The sequence below is a fragment of the Saccopteryx leptura genome, chromosome 7 (genome assembly GCF_036850995.1).
Source record: "Saccopteryx leptura isolate mSacLep1 chromosome 7, mSacLep1_pri_phased_curated, whole genome shotgun sequence".
Taxonomy (NCBI): Eukaryota; Metazoa; Chordata; class Mammalia; order Chiroptera; family Emballonuridae; genus Saccopteryx; species Saccopteryx leptura.
Window position 1 is genome coordinate 34,570,855 of NC_089509.1, and position 23,488 is coordinate 34,594,342.

The window sequence follows — 23,488 nt, forward strand, 5'->3', positions numbered from 1 at the left end:
GTTCTTTATACATATTTTGCATATGAGTCCTTTGTTGTGTGTGTGTGTACACATACATGTATATACATACATACTGCTCACAAAAATTAGAGGATATTTCAAGATGAATATGAAGTGATAAAAAAAGCATTTGATTTTTTTTAAGATCAGAGAAGCAAACAAGTCAGTTGTTCAATTATGCAAATGAGATGCAAAATCAACTTTTATTTCATTGGTGAAAATGCACTATACAAAAGGCTGAAGGCACTAGAGTATCTGCACATTCCCTGATCCCCTAATTTTTGTGAGCAGTGATATACTGTTATTCCCCCATGTATAAGACGCAACCTTTTCCAAAAATTTGGGGTCTAAAATTGGTGCGTCTTATACAGTGGTTGTAGATTTTTTTTAACTTGCATTTCCCGCTTTTTCGCACTTGTTTTTGTGCTCGTTGTTGGAAGACAGTGGTTTGTCATCAGACACAGATGAGGACACGCTAAGGGATGGGAGTTTTGACAGTGAGGAGTTATATGAATTCTATGATGAATAAAACTTGAGTTCAATAACTTTATGCAATAATCTTTTTTTAATTTTGGGCTCCAAAATTAAGGTGGGGAAATATGGTATTATATATATAAAGAAAAATGCTGGATTGTCAAATATTTCTATGTCAACTCAGTTGCCTTCTTCATGTCTTTCACTTTTATTATAATATAATTAATCAAAATTTCCCCCTTGTAAGGTTGGTATTATTTAAAAAATATCTTACTCTAAGGTCACAAAGGTATTTTTCTCACTAAATGCCTTGTTTCTTTCACACTGAGTTTGCAATATATTTGGAAGTGATTTTTGTTTATGGTTTAAGGTAAAAGCAAAAATATTTTTATATGAATATCCAGTAGACCCAGCAATATATACTGAAGATTCTTTTCTCACTGCACTGTGGAGTCACTTTTGACATAAATCAGGTAACTGATCACTTATATCCAGGTCTGTTTCTTGGGCTTTTTCCCCCTGCTCATTGGTCAGTTTGTCTATTCTTATGCCAGTATCACTCTAACTTTATAGTAGCAACATGGTTTTAAGTGATCATAATTTCCAATACAATGAATAGAAGTCAAATGCTCAAAAACCCTGAATCTTCTGGATAATTAGGTTGTAGCTTACATCTATTGACACAAGGTGGGGAGGGCAGACAAAAACTTGTCAAAGTTTAAAATGTCTTGGCTAGTAATGAAAAGATGAGAATAAAGATTATTACTGTGTTTAAGTTTAGTAGGAAGTGGATCCCTACTTGCCAGGTATGAGGAACAATTTTCAATAAAAAAAGAATACAGAAGAACTGTGTACAAGTCTATAATCAAATGCAAAATACTGTGGTATCAACCCAGTATGCAAATGAAGAAATAAAACGGTCAGATAAAATACAGGACACACACAGCCAGCTAAAATTTTTTTTCAGCGAAAACATTCTGCTCCCCAGGGAAATCTGGTTAAGACTGAAGATACTGTCATAACTAGGGGTCAATATTGACATCTGGACAGCAAAGGCAAAGGATGCTGTTAAGCATCCTACAATGTACAGGACTACTCCCACACAAGTAAATATGACGAAACTGTACTTGTGATATTTTCTTACCACATAATAATCAACCACTTTCTACTGTTATCAGTTGAGTTTCTTGGATTAAGGCCTGGCCAGCTGGCTTAGCGGTAGAGCGTTGGCCCAGTGTGTGGAAGTCCCAGGTTCGATTCCTGGCCAGGGCACACAGGAGAAGCACCTATCTGCTTTTCCACCCTCCCCCTCTCCTCTTCCCTGTCTCTCTCTTCCCCTCCCACAGCCAAGGCTCCATTGGAGCAAAGTTTGCCGGGGCACTGAGGATGGCTTCATGGTCTCCTCTGCCTCAGGCACTAGAATAGCTCTGGCCACAACAGACTGACACTCCAGATGGGCAGAACATCGCCCCCTGGTGGGCATGCCGGGTGGATCCCAGTCGGGCACATGCGGGAGTCTGTCTCTCTGCCTCTCACTTCAGAAAAATACAAAAAAAAAAAAAAGTTTATAGGGTTAAATTTCCCAAACCTGAATGTCACCATAATATTTCAAGTTTTTAATTTTTAATTGACAGTTACTACTTCTTAATGCTTTGTCTCTGAAAATTGTTAGAAAGCAAGATGATAAAATAAGATCGGTGCCAAGCAGTGGACCAACTAATTCTTTGTTGTTGGAGCTGCCCTTCGCATTGTAGGACATTTAGCAGCATCCCTGGTCTCTCCCCACTGATGGCAGCACTTCACACCCTCACAACTCTGATAATGAAAAATGCCTCCAGATATTGCTAAATCTCCCCAGGGGCAAAACTGCCCCAATTCAGGTGATCAATAACTATGCATAATAAGAGTTAATTTCATATTTCTAATTTAAAATGAAATTGCAAAAGTTTTCATATAAAGTATCAAAACAGACAAAATCAGTTTCTGCTGTAGGAAATAAGGGCAGTGTCTGTCTTTGGGAGGGGCAAGTGAGGAGGAATACCTGGATGGCAGCAGAATAAGCCTCTGAAGTGCCAGTAATGCTGTCTTGACCTGGGTGTTGGTTACACAGATGAGCATTTATAAAGCACTTATGATGTGCACTTTTCTGCACTAGTGTACACATACACACAGTTGGCTGTGTCCATGAGTTTCACATTCATATAGTGATACAACAGGGGATCAAAAACAGTATTTTCAATTCATGGTTGGGAGTCCATAAATTCGAAGCGAATGAAACTATATATTTGACACCATTTTATAAGAGACTTGGGCATCTGCAAGAGGTTCTGCAACCAATTTCCCCACGGAAACCAAGGGATCACTGTACTTTAATACATTTTGTTGCAAAATATTATAGACTACTTCATTTTCTTCATAATAAATAAAAACATTGTAGCTCTTACTTCTTGAATCATCAGTAGCACTTGAAAACATGTTAACTAAGCAAAGCATTTCAAATCAAGTTGTAAATTAAATTAGAAGTTGGTCACCTCCATGCATTCCTCTTAAAAACAGGCAATTAATTGAAAAAATCCTATTCAATTAATTCATTTGGTAGAAGTTACTTGTTCTCCTGAGAGTTGTCTCGATTCATATTGGCAAAAGCCTCACCAATTAAAGGTGATTTTTTAAAAAGTTCAAAATGCTGTATAAATAAGCTCTGTCACAAATGAGCACTGCTATAATATATCAGTTTCCATTTACTGCTAAAACTGGAGAGATGATTTAACAGCTGAGGCACAATTTTGTCTCAAAATAGTCCACATTTATTTATTACAATCCAGAAGAATTACTTTTTTAGTATGCATAACGATGAGACTAATGTGCTTTATACATAAAGATGTAGTATTATCCTTATTCTTCTTTTCCTGTATGTACATTATTTCAAAGTAATTCTCAGACTGGTATAAGAACAGAGAAAAAAGAAAATTAGGAAAAGTTAAATCTGCATCAAATCTAGAATTTTCAACTGCATTCATTAAAAAAATTTATAAAAGATTAGTATTATAGATTCTCAGGAGTCTTTAGAATCACATTTTAAAAATACTGCAATGAGCAAAACATATTATAAGCAAATGTATAATTTATTTTTGGAGAAAATAATTAGAACTAGGGTTTTCCAATACAGGGAAGAAGTAACAACAGGAAATCATACCATGATTACATGTTAATTACCACATTCTGTAAAACGTGGATGTGCTTAACATGAATTCATTGACAATGAACTTTTGAGATTTAAAAATCACAAACCCTTGCCAATGTTGAAAATTCATTAAGTGTTGAAATAAATACCTAGAAATAAGTAAAGTTTAAAAACTGAAGCCTCTGACAGTGTTTATAGATCAACCCAAATGTTAAATACAAATAGTAAAGCAATTAAGCTGACATTACTATTAGTTTCCACTTAATTTCTTCATAATATGGCTGTCTGGTGTTGCATTCGTAAAGATACTTCCTACAAACACATGGGTACCCCAGAGATTATGACGAATCACTTTACAGCAGCCAAGGTCATCAACAGAGAATCCTAAATGTCGATAGCGTTCATCTGTTTCAAAAAGAGTATTGTTTGTATATGGACCAAAAAACTGGAGAAAACAAACAAAAAAATGAAGTATTTTCATTAGCAAGAAATAAAATGGAGTAACGATTTTCATGCAAACATGAACACATACCTATTTTAATAGTCCAAATATTTTAAAAACCAAATAAGAAATAAAAAGGTCATATGAAATACCTAAGATAAATAAACTTTAGACAATCATCTATAGTTAAGCTCACCTTTATCATTTTCAAGAAAAGAAAGCTAAAGCCCAGAATAAGTTCTTTATTTTTAGTCTATATCTTACTTGACTTTGAGAAAAAATAGTATGTATTCTTAACTTAAAATTTTAAAAAATGTATTACTATTTCTAATGCAAAAATATACCCAGAATTTCAAATATGATATGTGGTTTGGTTATCTTCAAAATATAACTAAAATGTTAATTTTTATTACTTTTCTAAATATTTCTTCTACCATCCATACTTTCTTAATTCTAAAAATATTTTTTCTTCCTTAAACAAACTACTGATAACTAATTTTCAACAAATACTAAGTAAACTAATTCAATGTAAAGTAAACAAAGATAAAATTAACTTACTATTTTTAATTAAAAGTATTTAAAGTGATAGAGAAACAATTTCACAATAAAAACTATTCCTTCTTCAAATTATATAATCTGGCTTTCAAACTTTGTATTTAAGTACTCACGGCCAAACCAGATGATGGGTCAATAAAGTCAGCCCAGTAGCCTTCGGATCGAAGAGCATAGCAGATTTCCTTAGCACCACCAATGAACTGCACAGAAAAAGACACAAATAGTATACTCAAGATAGCACTGCTGCAGATTTTTAATTTTAATAAGTTTTTAAACAAATATTATTTTGCTTCAGATAGAGAACTCAATATGATTAAAAATTAAAACTGATAAACTGTAAAGCTTTAAGATGATTTTACCTGTCCAAAAGATTAATAGTTCATATAATACTTTCATTTCTTTCAAAAAGTTTAAATTGTATTTTTCTTCTAAATTATTGCTTAATTTAGGAACAATTTCTAATCAGTTCTGTGCTATTAATTCTTTAATTTATCATGAATTATAAGCTATAGTTGCTATTTTATACCACTAATGGAAATGCTAGAAATAAGGTAAGAAAGGAAAAAAAATATTCATAATAAAAATATCTGAACCACTCATTATCTGGAATGTTTAAGAAAATACTTGTTTGTATGCCCTTCAAAAAAACACATCTATTCACTCAGTCATGAAATACTTTTGGAAAAGCACACAGAAATAAAGTAAATGGACAGACAGGGGACAGGACTGAATAAGATGCTTGCTTTTCATTATATACTGTTTCTTTTGTATGGTGTATAACATCGCATACGATGCGCATATATCACCTATTCAAAATCTTGGTTTAACCCTCCTAATTCCTATGATGTCTTTATTAGCTTTATCAGAAGTCTAACCAGTAAGAGACAGTAACAAATACTGCTCACAAAAATTAGGGGATATTTTATTGCTTCATATTTATTTTGAAATATACCCAAATTTTTGAGAGCAGTATATTAGGACCAGGTTAGAATGTTATTAATAAAAAGGACAGATCATAAATGTTTAAAAATAAAGGAGCACAGTTCCACTTCCAGCCATAACCGAGTAATAGGTACCCAACTTGCCACCTGCTGAATTATACAACTGACAAAAATATACACAGCAACTGTTTTTAGACCCTGCAAACCAATCAGGCAAAACTATAATCTTTGAGAGAAGGAAAACAGATGAGGTGCTCCGCATATTTCCAGTTTTGTCTGTGGACAACTTCTTGTCACAGGGCAAAGTGAATTCTAAGCAAATAATGGTGTCACAGAGCTGAGGAGGTAGAAAACAAGAATGGACTGCTGAAGCATCTGGAGTTTGTGGGGTAGGGTACTGGAGCAGGGGCAGATGAGCATTCACTACACGTTGCACAGCTCAGCTCGTCAGGAGATTCTGTGAGGCCTAGCAGAAAGTGCCGGCTAAGCACTGAAAGGTGACAGCGCAGTCTGGGCAGTGCTAGGTAACATGGACCTCTGGCTCACTCAGAGTACACAGACTTCACTGAGCACCTCTGACTTCAGTTGAGATCCTCGAAAGTCAAAGCCTTAGGAATATGAACCGTGTCCTAAATAAGGGGTTAGCAAACTAATACCTGAAGACCAATTCTGGCTGGGTGCCTGTTTGAGTACATAATACAGTTTTACTGGAACATGGCCATGCTCGATCATTTATAAACTTTCTATCGTTGCTTTAACAATATAAGGATAAATTTTAGTTGAGACCCTTTGGCTTACAAAGCCTGACATATTTACTACCTGCTCTTTACAGAAAAAGTTTGCTGACCTTTGCTATATAGGTATACAACTTCAGCTAACTTATTTTCTCCTAATGCTTTCTTGTAAACTAATGAAAAACATTAAGATAATACCTATTCTTTAGATTATCTTCATACTTAATATTTATATTTACTGTTGTATTTAATTAATCCTCATAATTTTAAAAACAGGAAAACTACTAAATATGACCCAGAAAAGTCATTAGATTACATACAGTTCCATGCACAGATGTGCTATACACAAAAATTAAGGAGGGCAAATCAATGCAATCAAGTGTTTGAAAAGGTTAACTAAAAGAACCCCAAGTTATCATGAAAAGAACCAGATTAAATGTTTCTCTTAAAATTTCTATTCATCAACAGCAAACACTGACATCTGCTGGAAAAATACAGAATAAATTTAAACCATAAAATATAAAATAACCTACTTGGATAGTAAAATATATGTGGTTCTCAAGTAATCACTAACATCTGTTTTTTTTTTCCTCATAGAAAATAAAATAGCTCTAGTCATTATAAAATTAAAAATCATAGATAAAAGCATGTTGTCATTTCAAAGCCCTGAAGCTGGTTATACAAAACTGACTTCCAACTATAGCAGGGTTAGTATCAAGAGAGGTTCAGAATCTTTAACTGATCACAAATTAGGATCACTAACGCAATGCATATGTGAGAGCTCTCTGGTGACTAAATGTCAGTAATAAGTATAAATTTAGTAAACATCTTGAAATGTAAATAGCAAATGTTTATTGAGTTAATGCCTATTTAAATTTCAACTCTGTAAATTCAGATCTCTATCAAATCATAAACAATGTCTTATGTCTCTGTAATTTCCTTGCTAACTAGCATATGACTTGCTCATGATTGTTACCCACTGCATGAAATTTATTAGCAAAGCTCTATGTGGAATTTTTGAGTACTATTAAGTCATCATCATAAGATACTATTAAAAGTGCAAATTATATTTTTACAAATGAAGAGAACCACACATCCAACCCTAAAAAACATATAAATAACTAACATTATCCTGCATGGAAATTAATAAAGGTAATTTTTTCAACTATAGTTAGCTAAGATTCCCAAAGTGAGTTATTCCTAACCAACACAGGTACAAGAATATTTTTCTTTCTATCTTGTAGACACAAAATTGATACAACCCCAAATCAAACTCTTAGAGAAATAATTATATAACTTTAAAATCTAAGACTCTAAGTTACCTCTTATAATTTCTCAAGTTGGTAAAAATGAACAGAAATGCTAATATCCAGGGAAAGTGAGGGTGATAACATGTACACTAAGACAATCTGTGGGCAAATTGGCAACATCTATCTAAATTTAGTATGGTTATACCTCTTAACTCAGCAATTTCTTATTTAGAAATCTATAGATATGTGTGTGCAAAAAATATATATGTACATTTACTGCCTGCAAAAGCTGAAGTTTGGTTTTCAACTTATAAATAAATTACTAAGGAAAATATTAAGTAATTTACAAAATTTAAAGTTTACCAATGCAATGTAATACAATGCAGATTTTACAAAGAATAAAATGTACCTATGTGTAATGTTATGAAAAGATGTCAAAATACACCTTTGGGATAAAAGCAAAGGACAGAAAAAACATGGGCATATAGATTTTTATGAGTATTGTACTGTACACAGTTACTGTTTACTCCTTGAAGAAGACTAGGGTAATTTTCACTTTTTATTTGACATGCTTTAAAGAGAGAGAGATAGAAAGAGATATGGAAGGAGTGAGGAAGGTCAGAGAGAGGGAGGGAAAAAGAAATGAGTATGAAGAGTTTACTTCTTTTGTTTTTACCCTATTTTCCAAATTTCCTAAAATAGACCTAAATTCAAAAAAATTAAGGAAAGTACTAGACAGAATCTTAGTTGTTCAAAACTGTGGCATTGTTCTTCTTAAAAAAGATGTAAGTTCTTTAGCCCTGAAATGTTAGTAGAGAATTAATAAAGCCTAGAAAATACACCCAACGGGTTTAAAACATTGGTTCACTCCTATTTAGAAAAGATCATAAAATTAAATTGTCACCAATTGAAAAAAATTACCTTTTCTAAGAGCATTTCTCTTTCATTTTCTACCTCCTCACTCCAAACAGTCATATCATTCTTAGTTTTCTGTGTTACAGTCAGAATCACTAATTTGTTGGTGGCTGCTTCTGGAAACAATGACTGAAAATCTATGAATACAATAAGAACAAGAATTCCAGGGAGAAAATAATTAGGTTTGTATAAAAAAGAAACTGCATAAAAGCACTTCTTTAGAAAAACGATTAACTTCAATTATTGTGGTCCCAATTTATTACTGGTGAAGAGAGTGACAGAGACTTGGTTCTGGTTCACTTCTGCTCTTGCTGGATGAACTCAAAAATTACTAACAAAAATCCTAAAGGGTTACATATTATTAGTGTTATAATTTAAAAGTTTATTATTACGTTTTTCTTATGATTACAAATCAGATTATGAAATTATAGCTGTAATAATCACCCAGCAATGAGATGACTTTTGGGAAAGCTACAGGGAAGTTATTTAAAATTCTACTATTCCTATCTAATGGCAGCATGAGGTTTGGATGTCAGGGGACATTTGAAAGCCTCTATCTTGGCCACGCAATCATTTCCCACCAGACATGGTAAAATATTAAGTAAAACATAAAGCATTACAATACCTATAGATGGTACTAGTTAACACATTAAAAAACTAGTGACATTATCTAATATACAGTAGTATAAAACTGCACAGAAGCACAACATACCTCTTCGCAGCAATTCTGGACATGCTTGGATTGCACACTCTACTTTGGCACTTTCAAAGTATGATTCTGCACTGCTAATTTCTTGTTCAACAGGTGCACCATTACCCTAAGAGAAAAAAAGCAACACAATTAAACAAAATATGGAGTTCAAATAAAATACCTTGCCTGTTATATGAACTTCTCTTCCAAGCTTTTTTTAAATACAGTTGTCCTCGCCATATCACAGTTCACTTTTCATGGTCTCACTATATCGCGGATTTTTAAATTGTATATATCTAATTTTGTATTGCTGATTTTTTGCTATATCATGGGATTTTGCGGTATATGGGTATTTTTATATATTTAATTATTTTTGTGGTAAATAAGCATTTTCTAGCCTGAAAAATTGAAAACAATAAAAAAAAAAATAAAGCCTTAAATATATATAAATAATAAAATAACTATAAGGTCGCTACTTCGCAGATTTTTGCCTATCGCAGGGTGTTCTGGAACCTAATCCACAGGATAGACACTGTAATCACAATCTATTGGTGAGGTAATAGTTTTTTCTTATATCCTCAAACTTTTCTCTATGATGAATATAGGATCTGAACATTTAAAAAAACTTGAATGAGATATACCATGATTGTATAAATATACTGATAAAATAAGATGATATAAACAAGTTGGCTAAATTAACTAAAACATCATAATTGTATCATACAACATTACCTTATGATATTTTGTGATATCTAATTATCCCTTCTGTTCTTTCATTCTCTGATCTGTAAAATGGGGAGGAAAACACTAACTTATGAAAGATGATGACTAAATATACAGGCTCTCTTTATGGGAAGAGCTTAGAGGCTTTTATTCAACAAAAACTTACTGAGGCCCTGGCCGGTTGGCTCAGTGATAGAGCATCAGCCTGGCGTGCGGAAGTCCCGGGTTCGATTCCCGGCCAGGGCACACAGGAGAAGCACCCATCTGCTTCTCCACCCCTCCCCCTCTCCTTCCTCTCTGTCTCTCTCTTCCCCTCCCGCAGCCAAGGCTCCACTGGAGCAAAAAGATGGCCTGGGCACTGGGGATGGCTCCTTGGCCTCTGCCCCAGGCGCTAGAGTGGCTCTGGTCGCGACAGAGCGATGCCCCAGAGGGGCAGAGCATCGCCCCCTGGTGGGCATGCCGGGTGGATCCCGGTCGGGCGCATGCGGGAGTCTGTCTGACTGCCTCCCCATTCCCAGCTTCAGAAAAATACAAAAAACAAACAAAAAAACAAAACAAACAAACAAACAAAAAAACCTTACTAAGCCCGTACTAAACATCAGACACTATGACAAGAACAGTCACTATTAAGGTTAAAAATAATCCAGTCTTCTCTTTTAGGTATATCACAGCTAACAGAAAAAAGAGTTACATGAACAAATTAATGTAATCCGATAGGAAAAGTGCCACAGAGTTATGAAGAGTCTTCTAGCAGCATAGACAGGGAAGAAACTTGCTTTGCTGGGAGAAATCAGGAATAGGTTGGAATCATATTTGAGCTACATGTTCAATAATGTGTATGTCTGATAGGTGAGATCCAGGTTAGAAACTGAGGAGGAAAAACAGTCCAGCAAGAGATAACAGTGCAAAGGCATTTAATGGTCAAAGAGAATGGTGTATTTTAAAAAAATTAAAAATATGCTGTGAGTGGGGTGCAGAGAAATTAGAAAGTAGTGGGAGATAATGGCCAAAATTGTAGAAAGCCATTTATGCCATATTAAGAAAATTTTACTTTATGAGCAATGAGAAATAGCAAGGTAAGATATAATAAGCTAGTGCAAATATTAATGTGGAGAATGCATGACAATAAGAAGCAAGTAGAGACTAGTAAAAGCCAACTTATTATTCACTTACTGCTTCACGTACACTTTCACATTTGATCCTCATAACTCTGTGGGCCAGAGACTATTATCCCCACTTTACATATAAAGACAGGCTCAGAAAGGTAGTCATTTTCTCAAGGTGGCAAAATTAAGTAAATGGCAGAGCTAACCTTTTAACCTAGATTTATTTTATCTCCATAGTACATCATACTATATATTATGCCTCTAAGAATCTAGGTAAGATAAGCTGGCCTAGACCTCTGATAATATTAGTGAAAATTGAAAGGGCACAAAAAAATTTAAGAGCTATTTCAAAAGATAAAAGCAATGAGATTTTATTACTATTTATAGGGGTATGATGGAGAAAGAAGTCAAGGTTGGCAATATATGATTTTTACCTTGGGACAGTAGAGGAAAGCTAAGTCACTTATATTACTGGTAACATGAGAGTAAGGACATGTTTTGAAAAAAAAAAAGGAGTAATTCAGTATTACCTATGCAAAATCTGCGGACTTGAGAGATATCCAGTAAAGATGCCTGACAGGCAGATAGAACTACAGAACCATAAATGTCAGAAATAGAAATACTAAGTTAGGAATTACAAAAGCACAGCCTGTGAAAGGAAGACAAGGAAATAAGTGACCAGGGAGTATGTCATGTGATTGGTAGACAGAGGAGGAGCCAAGAAGACTAAGGAATTACCTGCGATAAAAAGTCAGTAGAGGTCAACTGTGTCCCAATATTAGGTTATCTGATATAACCCATAATAACTATAAGGGGTTGTTGCTTTTAATTAAAAACAAACAAAACAAAACAAGCCTGAAAAGAATCAGGGGTTTGACAGATACATCAAATTACATGTTGCTTTCCACTTGATTGGGCAATGAAGCAATACCAGTTTAAACTCATTTAAAAATACTCATCTTGTAATGCCAGTTTAAAAAACTTATTTTATAAAACCCTCAGAAATGTTATTTTATTAAAAATAAATTTATGTCTTCTTTTTAGATTATAGTAACTAAAGGATTTCAGAAATCTTGAAATTTTCTTAAGTTTTTAAATGGCTAAAGGAGTGTAAAACTAGTAGGAATTTGGTCCATATACAAGTGATAATTATAATTTATAAAAATGAAAGACAATCTAAATTTTCAGTAATATAAAAATCTGATTATCTATATTTGATGAAACAAATGTTTATAAAAAAGACATTTTTGAAGAATTATTTAATTACCTAAAAATGACTATAGTCTAAAATAAAAAAAATAGCAAACACTACATAGAACAATGCCAAGTTAAAACATCTATTTATGCTGTTTTATATGTATTGAAATTAAGCATTTTCCTTTTTCTTTTCTTTTTTTAAGCATTTTTCTTTTTCAATGAAAATAATGTTTATAGCAGTGGTAGTCAACCTGGTCCCTACCACCCACTAGTGGGCATTCCAGCTTTCATGGTGAGCAGTAGTGGAGCAACCAAAGTATAAATAAAAAGATTTAACTATCGTAAGTTGTTTTATAAAGATTTATTCTGCCAAACTTAGTGAAAATCCGACATAAAGTACTTGGTAAGTGATTATTATTATATGCTTTAACTTGCTGTAACTCTGCTTTATAAATTTTATAAAGTAAAGTTACTTCCCTACTTTATAAATCACCATTACTGTGGAACCGGTGGGAGGTTAGAAAATTTTACCACTAACAGATATACAAAAGTGGGCGGTAGGTTTAAAAAGGTTGACTACCCCTGGTTTATAGTAAGAAACTAACAAAGCATTAATAATTAGAAAAACAGAATACTGTATATATAAACAATTTACCTGAAATTCATTCACATACTGTGCCATCACAAACTCATGTCTTTCACTTGATAAAGGTTCTGCTAGAACATCGGGTAAAGTTTTATGAACGTGGCTTTTCTTTTGTGACATGGTCCCACTGAGGTGACAATCAAAACCTATGTTCCCAGGAAGCTGGAATCTCTGGTCTTGAGGTCCAAATGGGCCCATAATTTCATCAGGCCATATTGTTCGAGAGCCTGAAGAGAAACAACAAAATGTATCATTTTCTCCTTAACAAACAAGTGTACTGGTAGACTGAAACTATGAATTAGGCATTTTTTACCTACATGATAGACTTTTGAAATTTGCTGTCCTATGTGATTATAAATTAGTTTCAAATCAATTCCAAAACACTAATCAAAGTAGCCATTTGTCAGCTCCTAGGCAAGTCCATTCTTAGGAGATTCAATAAAGTACTGTAGTCCATATTATATAATGCTTGATAGTCATTAAAATAATGTAGTAAATTTTTACTGATACTGAATGAAGTCCAAGACATATTATATTAAAAGAAAAAGCTAAGTCCAAGAATAGCATACATGACATTTATTTTAAAACCTTATTTGTTTTTAAATTCAGAAAAAGAATAGATCTAGAGGGAAACACACTGACCTTAATAGGGGCAGTTACCTTTGGGGGGGCATGGAGCTGCTATTACTTGGTGGCACAAAACAGTAATGGAATGAAAATAACCTTGTATGAACCAATGTGACATAATGCCCTGCTTACAGCCACAATAAGTTAACATAAATTAAATACTTAACAGAAGAAGAGACTACATTATATTACTTTTTAAAAATATACCTACTTGTAAAAAATTCAAAAAGATCCAGAAAGGAATAAAGTAGAAAATTCAACAAAGAAATAAGAGTAGGACTTTTGTTTACAGAAAGGGACAACCACTGAAGACATCAGCTGGCAAAAAAATATTTTTAATACTCTGTCCAAACTAAAAATGACCGTATCAATATGGCTTCTCAATCACTGGACTGTGTCACCAGATACCTCCTCTACAACTATGACAAACATCTACCAATCATGAAACTCCTTCCTCCTGAACCTAGACCAGGCATGGCCAACAATTTTTGCTCCTGGGCCAGATTAGAAAGAAAACTTTTCAAGGACCGGATGAAATATTAAAATTAAAAAATGTTAAATACAAAAATGATTCTTTTAAAGTAAACAAAATTTTATTATGTAATTTACAAATTAATGTGAGTAAAAAAATTTTAATATACAATATTATTTTAATAAAAATATAATTACATACCACATAAATATCCGAGCTGTATCACAATCAGTCGAAACAGTATTTAATTAATAGAATGAGCTTGAAGGGGTTATATCGCAAATAAAACAATTATTCCGTTTTACAAACAGCCTGACACATTTTCAGTTATCAACTGCAGCTGCTGTCTATGCTACAATGCCACTTGGTTCAGCACACTTGACCACAAAAACAACGAATTGTTTGACCTTGGGTTCGCACTGGCAAACTCTGCCTAAAAGAATGTGGGTTTCACATCGCCGCTAAATGTCAAACAGTTCACATCGAGTACAGAAGAGTACAAAAATTGCAAATCTTTATAATGGAATTTTTTTAAAAAAATGAAGTATCGCGAATCCATTTGACCAATTATTGGAAGTTAACCCTAGATTAGTCACACGCGGAATTCTTTTCCGTGTCACTATCTTCTTAAATATCTCGATTTCCAATAATCAGACACTTCCATTTCTGAGTAGCTGAGATTTTAAAGTAGCGGAGAATATTAAAAATTTAATCGCGGGCCGCATAAACTCATTGCGCGGCCGGATCCAGCCCGTGGGCCATATGTTTGCCATGCCTGACCTAGACAGTCTCTCATAATTCTCAACCCAAACATTCTAGCCTAGTAATTCTTAAAGTTGTAAGTATTTAAGAATCATCTAAGAATCATCAGAGATCTTGTAAAAATGCAGATGCTGATTCAGTAGCTCTGGAACGGGGCTCAAGATTCTTCATTTCTAAAAAGTCCCCAGATGACACTGATGCTATTGGTTTGAAGACGACCTTGAGTAATAAGGCTGACAGACACTAATGACTGACTGGGCTCAGTTAACAAACTGACACCTATTAGTTATTTTTGAACAAGAAAGGTTTGAAAGACTATTCAGATGTAGGTCTCTTGAAAGAAAATAAATACCACGTTAATAGTGGAATTGAGCATAATTTCATGTTGACTGGTCATTTAGGTTTTTTCTTCCAGGAATAGTCTGGTCATATGCATTTTTAAATTTTTTGTTTGGTTTTCTACTGTTGTGTTTTTTCTATTGGTCTATAAATTTTAAAAAATATATTCATGATATAAACCCTTTACGTATTCTGAATGATGAATCATTTATGATACATGTATGTTTTGCCTTCAGATGATATATACTGGGGAGTAATCAGAGATAGAGTTATAAAACTGGGGCAAGAAAACCAGGAGAAGCTTTGCACTGCCAAGTGAACTTACATTACATTGTAAGAAATGTGTTGCAAGAAAAAAAGATTCCATGCCCAAACCCTTCAGGATATAATACTATAGTAAGTTCCTAAGAGCACTACCTTAATATTTTACTGTGCATTAAACCTCCAAGATAGGACTGTTGTATATAACACTTGTTCCCCCCCCCCTTTTTTTTTAAGTTAGAGGAGGGGAGATAGAGAAACAGACTCCTGAATGTGCCCCAGCTGGGATCCATCCAACAACCCCCATCTGCAGCTGATGCTTGAATCAACTGAGGTATCCTCAGTGCCTGAGGCTGACGCTTGGACCAACTGAGCTCTCCTCAGTGGTCAGGGCCGAAGCTCAAACCAATCGAGCCATTGGCTACGAGAGGGACAGAGAAAGAGAAGAAAGAGAGGGAGGGAAAGAGAAGCAGATGATTGCTTCTCATATGTGCCCTGACTGGGGATTGTACCTGGGACATCCACACACCAGGCCAATGCTTTATCCACTGAGGCAACCAGCCAGAGCTATATAACACTTCTTAAATTTAACTAATCACATGTTGAAAAACGTTTTTTTAGACCTTGAAAAATTTTCATAGCTTGGGGACAGTTTGGGAACTGCTACTGAAAACACAGTAAATCTCTGAGTTACAAACATTCAACGTATATACAATTAGTACTTACGAACAGAGCCCCTTAGTGCTGGGTTATTGGTAATCAACTACAGTTGGAAATCAGTGAAAATGACATAAAGAGTTACTTGACTCCCATGGCAAAGAACTAACCAATGAAGACCTTCTGGAAGCAGAGCATTAGATTACAGCATTTAAGGAAGAAAACAGGGACCTAGAAACTCCAGAACTAAAAAAGTCTTCTATTAAGAGTTAGGTGAGGCCCTGGCCGGTTGGCTCAGCGGTAGAGCGTCGGCCTGGCGTGCGGGGGACCCGGGTTCGATTCCCGGCCAGGGCACATAGGAGAAGCGCCCATTTGCTTCTCCACCCCCCACCCCCTCCTTCCTCTCTGTCTCTCTCTTCCCCTCCCGCAGCCAAGGCTCCATTGGAGCAAAGATGGCCCGGGCGCTGGGGATGGCTCCTTGGCCTCTGCCCCAGGCGCTAGAGTGGCTCTGGTCGCGGCAAAGCGACGCCCGGAGGGGCAGAGCATCGCCCCCTGGTGGGCAGAGCATCGCCCCTGGTGGGCGTGCCGGGTGGATCCGGGTCGGGCGCATGCGGGAGTCTGTCTGACTGTCTCTCCCCGTTTCCAGCTTCAGAAAAAAAATACAAAAAAAAAAAAAAGAGTTAGGTGATGCTTTTCGTCTCACTGAAGCAGGTATGGCAAAGTTAGAGGAGCAAGATCTGATACAGTTTAGTTCACCAAGGTTTACTGTATCATTACCAAAGGCCTGAGATGCTACAGGGCCATCTATGATGAGAAAATGAAAAGCTCTGTATAAACTTCCCTTGATCCCTAGTCAAGAAACTGACTTGAGTAGCAGAATCAAACCCTGACTCTTTAACACCAGTCTCATCCTTTCTAACAAGTCCATCATCTTTTGCATTATCCAAGATTGTTTAAAGCTGTATTTGAAAAAGTTTAAGTATTTATATGCACAGAAAGGTAAAAATAAAATACTATGTTCAAACATCTGTGTAAGTTGCATTGAATAAATAAATGAACTTGTTCCAACTTACATACAAATTCAACTTAAGAACAAAACCACAGAACTTATCTTGTTTGTAACCCAGGGACTAGCTATAGTGGGAGATAACCAAGGGTTATCAAGGAAGTGACACAATTAAAACGTTTTAGAATGATTAATATAATAGTGGTACACAAGATGGATTAGAAGATGTAAACTTGGTAGATAGTGGGTAAGTTAGTGATTCAATAAGCATTTATATGTAAAACAGTGCCAACTATATTTAAGAAATTCAACAAAGAATGGCAAAAAGAGTAAGTTTAACAGGATTAACAGATTTGTTTCAAGGAGGACTGCATGTGTTTGAAGATAGAAACTAAAGTTTAAGAAACTAAGTTTTAGAAAGCAATATTCATTCTTTTTCTTAATGTTGTAGCTTTCTGACACAAATATTTAGGCAGAGCCCTGGCTAGATTAAACGGTATAAACTCAATTTTAGAAAATCTGTGAAACCTCAAGGAATATTACAAAAAACACAACTCAAAACATTCTGAAACATTTATAAGCAGTTATCTTTTACTTACATATATCTGGAGGTGCAGTGGCCACATGAGACTCATCAGAACCTGAAGATCCTGCAGTTGAAAAGGCTCTGGGAAAGACAACCTTTTTAACTAATGAGTGAAGTCCTGGGAGATAAGAAACCAGTCTGGCTTTGTTACAGAGCACCTAAAAATGACACAAAACTTTAAATTATTTGTTCTGGATACAAATGTTATACGTACACAGACAACCTCTGGCAAATCACACTGCAATATATCTTTTTTTTTTAGATTTTATTTATTCACTTTTATGGAGGAGAAAGAGGGGGGAGAAGTGGGAACCATTAACTCGTAATATATATGTGCCTTGAATGGGCAAGCACTACGTTTCTAACTGGAGACCTCAGCATTCCAGGTCAATGCTTTATCCACTGTGCCACCATAGGCTGCAATATATCTTTTTCTTTCTTTTTGGTATTTTCCCTAAGTTAGAAGCAGAGAGGCAGTCAGACTCCCGTCATGTGCCTGACCGGGATCCACCCAGCATGCCCACCAGGGGGTGATGCTCAGCCCATCTGGGGCTTTGCTCTCCTGCAGCCAGAGCCATTCTAGTACCTGAGGCAGAGGCCACAGAGCCATCCTCAGCGCCAGGGCCAACTTTGCTCCAATGTAGCCTTGGCTGCGGGAGGGGAAGAGAGAGACAGAGAGGAAGGAGAGGGGGAGGGGTGGAGAAGCAGATGGACGCTTCTCCTGTGTGCCCTGGCCAGGAATCGAAACCCAGACTTCCACACGCCGGGCTAACATTTTACTGCTGAGCCAATGGCCAGGTCAGCAATATATCTTTTAAAATTGAATTTTATTCTACTATTGAGTACCTACTATATGACAAGCAATATATGTATTTTTAATTAAGACAATAAACATGAATATTTAAAAACAGGTAACAAGTTACTTTGGGTAGAAGTACATGGCTTTTCCAATAATGGCCAGAATTAAAGAGTGCCACACTAAAGACAATGAGAACCTCCAAAAATTGCCCTCATGAGCAACACCAAAAAGATAGTCCAACAGTAAGATTAATCTATTCTTAAAGTATGGAACTTTCAAAACTTTTCCTAGCATCAAAACCTGTTTATTTTCTAACATTCTCTTCTTTTACTGCTATAAACAGTGCCCATTATCTCCCATCTTTGCTCCTGGTTTCAAGGCAATGCACACTTTCTTCCATTTTAGCACATACCGTTCTTTGTGATACATTTTCTGCTCTTAAATTCCTTTCCTAGTCATAGATGTAATAATGAATGACTGTGTTAAATGTGTAAACTCTTAGCAAAATCCTTGGGTCAAAATACCAGTGGTTTTTAACTTTTTTACACTTGGGGAATGGTTAAAATAGAATTATTCCAGGGTCCACTAAGGTAGGAATCACCCTGAGCATAAGCAAATTCAACCAAGATCACTGGGTTTGTAATCTTCACACAACATCAAGGTGGTTAATTTTTGCAAAGTGGCACAAAATTTCTGGCGGACCAGCAGCTGAAAGCCACTGAAAACCAGTCATGTATGAAACACATCCACATGCGTCCACAAACATTTTTCTGTGGTACAGTGTTACAAGAAATTTAAACTGGATATTAACACTGGCAGCACTGGATTCACATTTCCAAAAACATCGGTTAGCAAATCTGTTCCCTTTATAACAGAAATGGGCATTTCAATTTGTCAAAATCCCTATCAAGGCTTCTTAATTGACCTGGACATTTATGATACCTGCTATGTATGCTAAGGAAGACACATGTATCTGCATATTTCATTACTAACATCCATTCCTCGTTTACAATGTATATAAACTAACACAAATTTTTTAATGTACATTTGAACATCACAACTAAAATTTTATATGATCTTCCTTCTATCAATAAGAGGATCTATAAAGTAGCTTTCAAATTATTTACCCTACTGAATTAATTGATAGAGCCAGGTCAATATTAGTATTCTATTTTAATTAATGTCTTTTCTTTGAGAATAGCACATGCTTTTTAAAAAGATTCCCTTTCTGGCCCTGGGCAGTTGGCTCAGCAGTAGAGTGTCAGCCTAGCACACGGAAGTCCCAACTTTGATTCCTGGTCAGGGCATACAGGAGAGGCGATGCTCTGCTTCCTCTCCCTTCTCTTTCTCTCTCTCTCCCCCTCCCACAGACATTGCTCATTCAAGCAAGTTGGCCTTGGGCACTGAGGATGGCACCATGGCCTTGCCTCAGGCCCTAAAAGAGCTTGGTTGCTGAGCAACAGAGCAATAGCCCCAGAAGGGCAGAGCATCACCCCATAGAGGGTTTGCCAGGTGGATGCCGGTCAGAGCACATGCAAGAATCTCTCTGCCTTCCTGCCTATCACTTAATAAAAGGAAAAGAAAAATAAATCCCTTTCTGTGGTTACGGCTAGGTAAAAATTCACCATAAAATGTGGCCAACATTAGTGGTCTACTTTTATAACTAGTCCCTATAATCACATTATTAGATTCTTAGTATTATCAGATTCTATTACAGAAATACTATCCTGGGAAATTGCTGCCATACTAAGCTTCCTAACACACAGCTCTGATTAAATCTGCATGATTTAAAGAATAGTCTAAATTAAATTACTGAGTTTGGCATTCAAGACTCTCTATTATTTAATCAAAATTCCACAATCCATACTTATTTCCCAATAATTTTATTCACATATATTCAGGAAGGCAAAACTGACTTCTCAATTTTTGAAAGAGGCCTATCTTTGAACAGACCACCAGTTCTTCCCAACGAAACTATAGAGCAGGGGTCAGGAAACTTTTTGGCTGAGAGAGCCATGAATACCACATATTTTAAAATGTAATTCCGTGTACATACAACGGAATTACATACAACAACCCGTGTGCGTTACACATTATCCAATAAAAATTTGGTGTTGTCCCGGAGGACAGTTGTGATTGGCTCCAGCCACTCGCAACCATGAACATGAGCGGTAGGAAATGAATGGATTATAATATATGAGAATGTTTTATAGTTTTAACGTTATTTTTTTATTAAAGATTTGTCTGCAAGCCAGATGCAGCCATCAAAAGAGCCACATCTGGCTGGCGAGCCATAGGTTCCCGACCCCTGCTGTAGAGTATCTAAATCCCATTCTTCTTTCAAAACTCAAATTAAATGCTTTTCAGATTAATGGATCCCAAGTCCCTACTTTCCCTTTTCCACAAAGCTGAATCTGTACATAACTTTTAAAAAATTACTTTCTTACTTTTATTTCAGCTGTTTTATGTCTTATGTCCCCTACTATATGAATCCTTATGCTAGGATTAATCCCTAGAAAGTCAAAGTTAATCAATCTCTCTCTCTGGTCTACCTGAATAATAGCTTTTGCTCTCATTTTGTAAGATTTGGAAGATACCTGGTATATTAAAACTGCTACAAAACCTTCAGTTTGGCTAACAAAGAAATAAAAAATGGCTTAAAAACAGATTATAAATATTTACTGAAATATCTTTCTTAAAAATATTGACAGGACCTGACCAGGTGGTGGCACAGTGGATAGAGCGTCAGACTGGGATGCAGAGGACCCAGGTTCGAGACCCCGAGGTCACCAGCTTGAGCACGGGCTCATCTGGTTTGAGCAAAGCTCACCAGCTTGGACCCAAGGTCGCTGGGTTGATCAAGGGGTTTCTCGGTCTGCTGAAGGCCCACAGTCAAGGCACATATGAGAAAGTAATCAATGAACTAAGGTGCCGCAACGAAAAACTGATGATTGATGCTTCTCATCTCTCTCCATTCCAGTCTGTCTGTCCCTATCTCTCTCTCTCTCTCTGTTAAAAAAAAAAAAAAAAAAGACAGGATGACTCTGAATGTAATTCTTTTTATTTATTTATTTGTTTTTATTAAGCGAGAGGTGGGGAAGCAGAAACAGACTCCTGCATGCCTCTGGACTGGGATCAACCCAGCAAGCACCCTACTTGCCCTGTGTCCTGCCCATCTGGGGCCACTGCTCTGTTGCTTGGCAACAGAGCCATTCTAAAACCCAGAAGAGGACATGGAGCCACCTCAGTGCCCTTGGCCAACTTGCTCAAACAGAGTCATGGGTACAGGAAGGTGAGAGAGTGGGGGGGGGGTGAGACAGTGAGAGTGAGAGAGAAAGAGAGAGAGAGAGAGAGAAAGGGGAGGGGTGAGAAGCAGATGGTTGCTTCTCCTGTGTGCCTGACCAGGAATCCAAGTCTGGACTTCCACACCCAGGGCAATGTTCTACCACTGAACCAACCAGCCAGGGCCCTGAATGCACTTCTAAAACTGAATTTGTAGAAGTATACGTGTATTGAAAAGAATGTTCAAACTACCCTCAAAGCATACCAACATTATTTTCACACCCTGTACTTTCCTTGACATTTGATACACTAACTCAGCAATTTCAACCTTTTTCATTTCATGGTACACATAAACTACAGTAATCACTAAAATTCTGTGGCACACCAAAAAAGATATTTTTTGCTAATCTGACAAAAAAATACGTTTAATTTTGATCCATTCATACTGGATGGCTATTGTGTTCGCCACTGTCATTTTTGACAATCTAAGGGAAAAGAGGTCAGTGCCCCTGTCTAAATAGTCAGCGATAGCATGTTTTAAAAATCCTTGCAGCAGTAACTTGAAGCACGAAAAACATCAGTGGAGAGTGTACTGTGCTGTATACTTGAAAACTGTACGGTTTTCTGAACCAGTATCATCCCAATTAATTCAACTTTAAAAAAAGAAACAAAAAAAAGCCATTATGCCACCAAGAATCCAAACCCGTCTCTCCAACATCCTAACAAGACCCCGAGCTAGTATGTCACTAGACTGCCTGCCTGTTGAGAGAATACGTACTCACTTTGGCCATTTCTAGCACAGAGAGCAGACACGAAATATCTTTCCTTCCGTGAAGTTATTCCTGGAGAAGACAAAACAAAACAGGACAGTGACCATTAAGCTTTAACGACAGACCGCTGGGGTAACGTCCTCTGTCTCCTCCCGTGTGCCCTCAGCCAGGACAGAACCGAAGTCCGAGCGCTGCCCACACCGAGGCGGCCGCCGCCCTGCCTCGTGATGCCCCCCGCCCAGCACAGCCCCCGGCACAACCCCCAGCCCGGCCCGGCACAGCCTCCCGCGCACAGCCCCCAGCCCGGCCCCGCACAGCCCCCCGCGCGCAGCCCCCAGCCGGCCCCGCGCAGCCCCCCGCGCGCAGAGCCCCGCTCCACCCGGCACAGCCCCCCGCGCGCAGCCCCCAGCCCGGCCCCGCGCAGCCCCCAGCCCGGCCCCGCGCAGCCCCCCGCCCGGCCCGGCGCAGCCCCCCGCGCGCAGAGCCCCGCTCCACCCGGCACAGCCCCCCGCGCGCAGCCCCCAGCCCGGCCCCGCGCAGCCCCCCGCCCGGCCCGGCGCAGCCCCCCGCGCGCAGAGCCCCGCTCCGCCCGGCACAGCCCCCCGCTCCGCCCGGCACAGCCCCCCGCGCGCAGCCCCCCGCTCCGCCCGGCACAGCCCCCCGCGCGCAGCCCCCCGCTCCGCCCGGCACAGCCCCCCGCGGGACCGCTGGAACAACACGGGCTAGCCCCGGGCGCGGAGCGTGGAGCCAGACCCGGACGGTGCCAGGGGTCGGAGCAGGTATGTTGACACGGGTCAGGGCCGCCTGACAACAGCTCCAAACAAAGGTTCGAGTAGAACGGAAGAGTGAGGAAGCAAAAAGAGCCGGAAGCCACAGTGAGAGGACGACTGGGGACAGAGACATGGCCCTGAGGGCATAGGGGCAATACCGAAAGCTGTGGCCCCAGGACGGGCGAGTTTGGAGGGGCTACCGCGGGCAGAAACCCTCCATACCAGTCACCACCTCCGCCTCCAGCTGTCCCAGACCCTCCTTTTCCCGCCGTGAAAATGGCGGCGGCGGCGGCCGCGGG

The 23,488-nt window shown here is 37.7% G+C and overlaps 2 protein-coding genes across 4 annotated transcripts; one reads left to right on the forward strand and one right to left on the reverse strand.

Annotated features, from left to right (window-relative positions):
• Positions 1 to 3,258: 3,258 nt before the first annotated feature.
• Positions 3,259 to 23,488, reverse strand: MMADHC (metabolism of cobalamin associated D). 3 transcript variants are annotated; one of them, XM_066345573.1, is made up of 8 exons: positions 23,412 to 23,488; positions 22,432 to 22,491; positions 17,582 to 17,726; positions 12,868 to 13,085; positions 9,208 to 9,313; positions 8,502 to 8,632; positions 4,769 to 4,855; positions 3,259 to 4,103 (listed from the first exon to the last, which is right to left on the reverse strand). In XM_066345573.1, the coding sequence occupies exons 2-8, from the start codon at positions 22,438 to 22,440 to the stop codon at positions 3,909 to 3,911; spliced, it is 891 nt and encodes a 296-aa protein (XP_066201670.1). In that variant the 5' UTR covers positions 22,441 to 22,491; positions 23,412 to 23,488; the 3' UTR covers positions 3,259 to 3,908. The 3 variants fall into 3 exon arrangements, with proteins under 3 accessions (XP_066201670.1, XP_066201668.1, XP_066201671.1); XM_066345571.1 differs by having other exon boundaries at positions 23,348 to 23,465; XM_066345574.1 differs by lacking the exon at positions 23,412 to 23,488 and adding an exon at positions 23,173 to 23,227.
• LOC136378979 (basic proline-rich protein-like) lies at positions 22,647 to 23,207 on the forward strand. The gene has a single exon (XM_066346489.1). It carries the CDS (start codon positions 22,647 to 22,649, stop codon positions 23,205 to 23,207), a length of 561 nt encoding a protein of 186 aa, XP_066202586.1.

Coding starts and splice junctions, on each gene's coding strand:
- LOC136378979 (XM_066346489.1), top strand. CDS start 22,647: ATGCCCCCCGCCCAGCACAGCCCCCGGCACAACCCCCAGCCCGGCCCG.
- MMADHC (XM_066345573.1), bottom strand. Junction 13,086..17,581: donor CACTGCACCTCCAGATATAT/GTAAGTAAAAGA, acceptor GTTTCTCTTCAG/GCTCTCGAACAATATGGCCT. Junction 8,633..9,207: donor TCCAGAATTGCTGCGAAGAG/GTATGTTGTGCT, acceptor TTGTATTCATAG/ATTTTCAGTCATTGTTTCCA.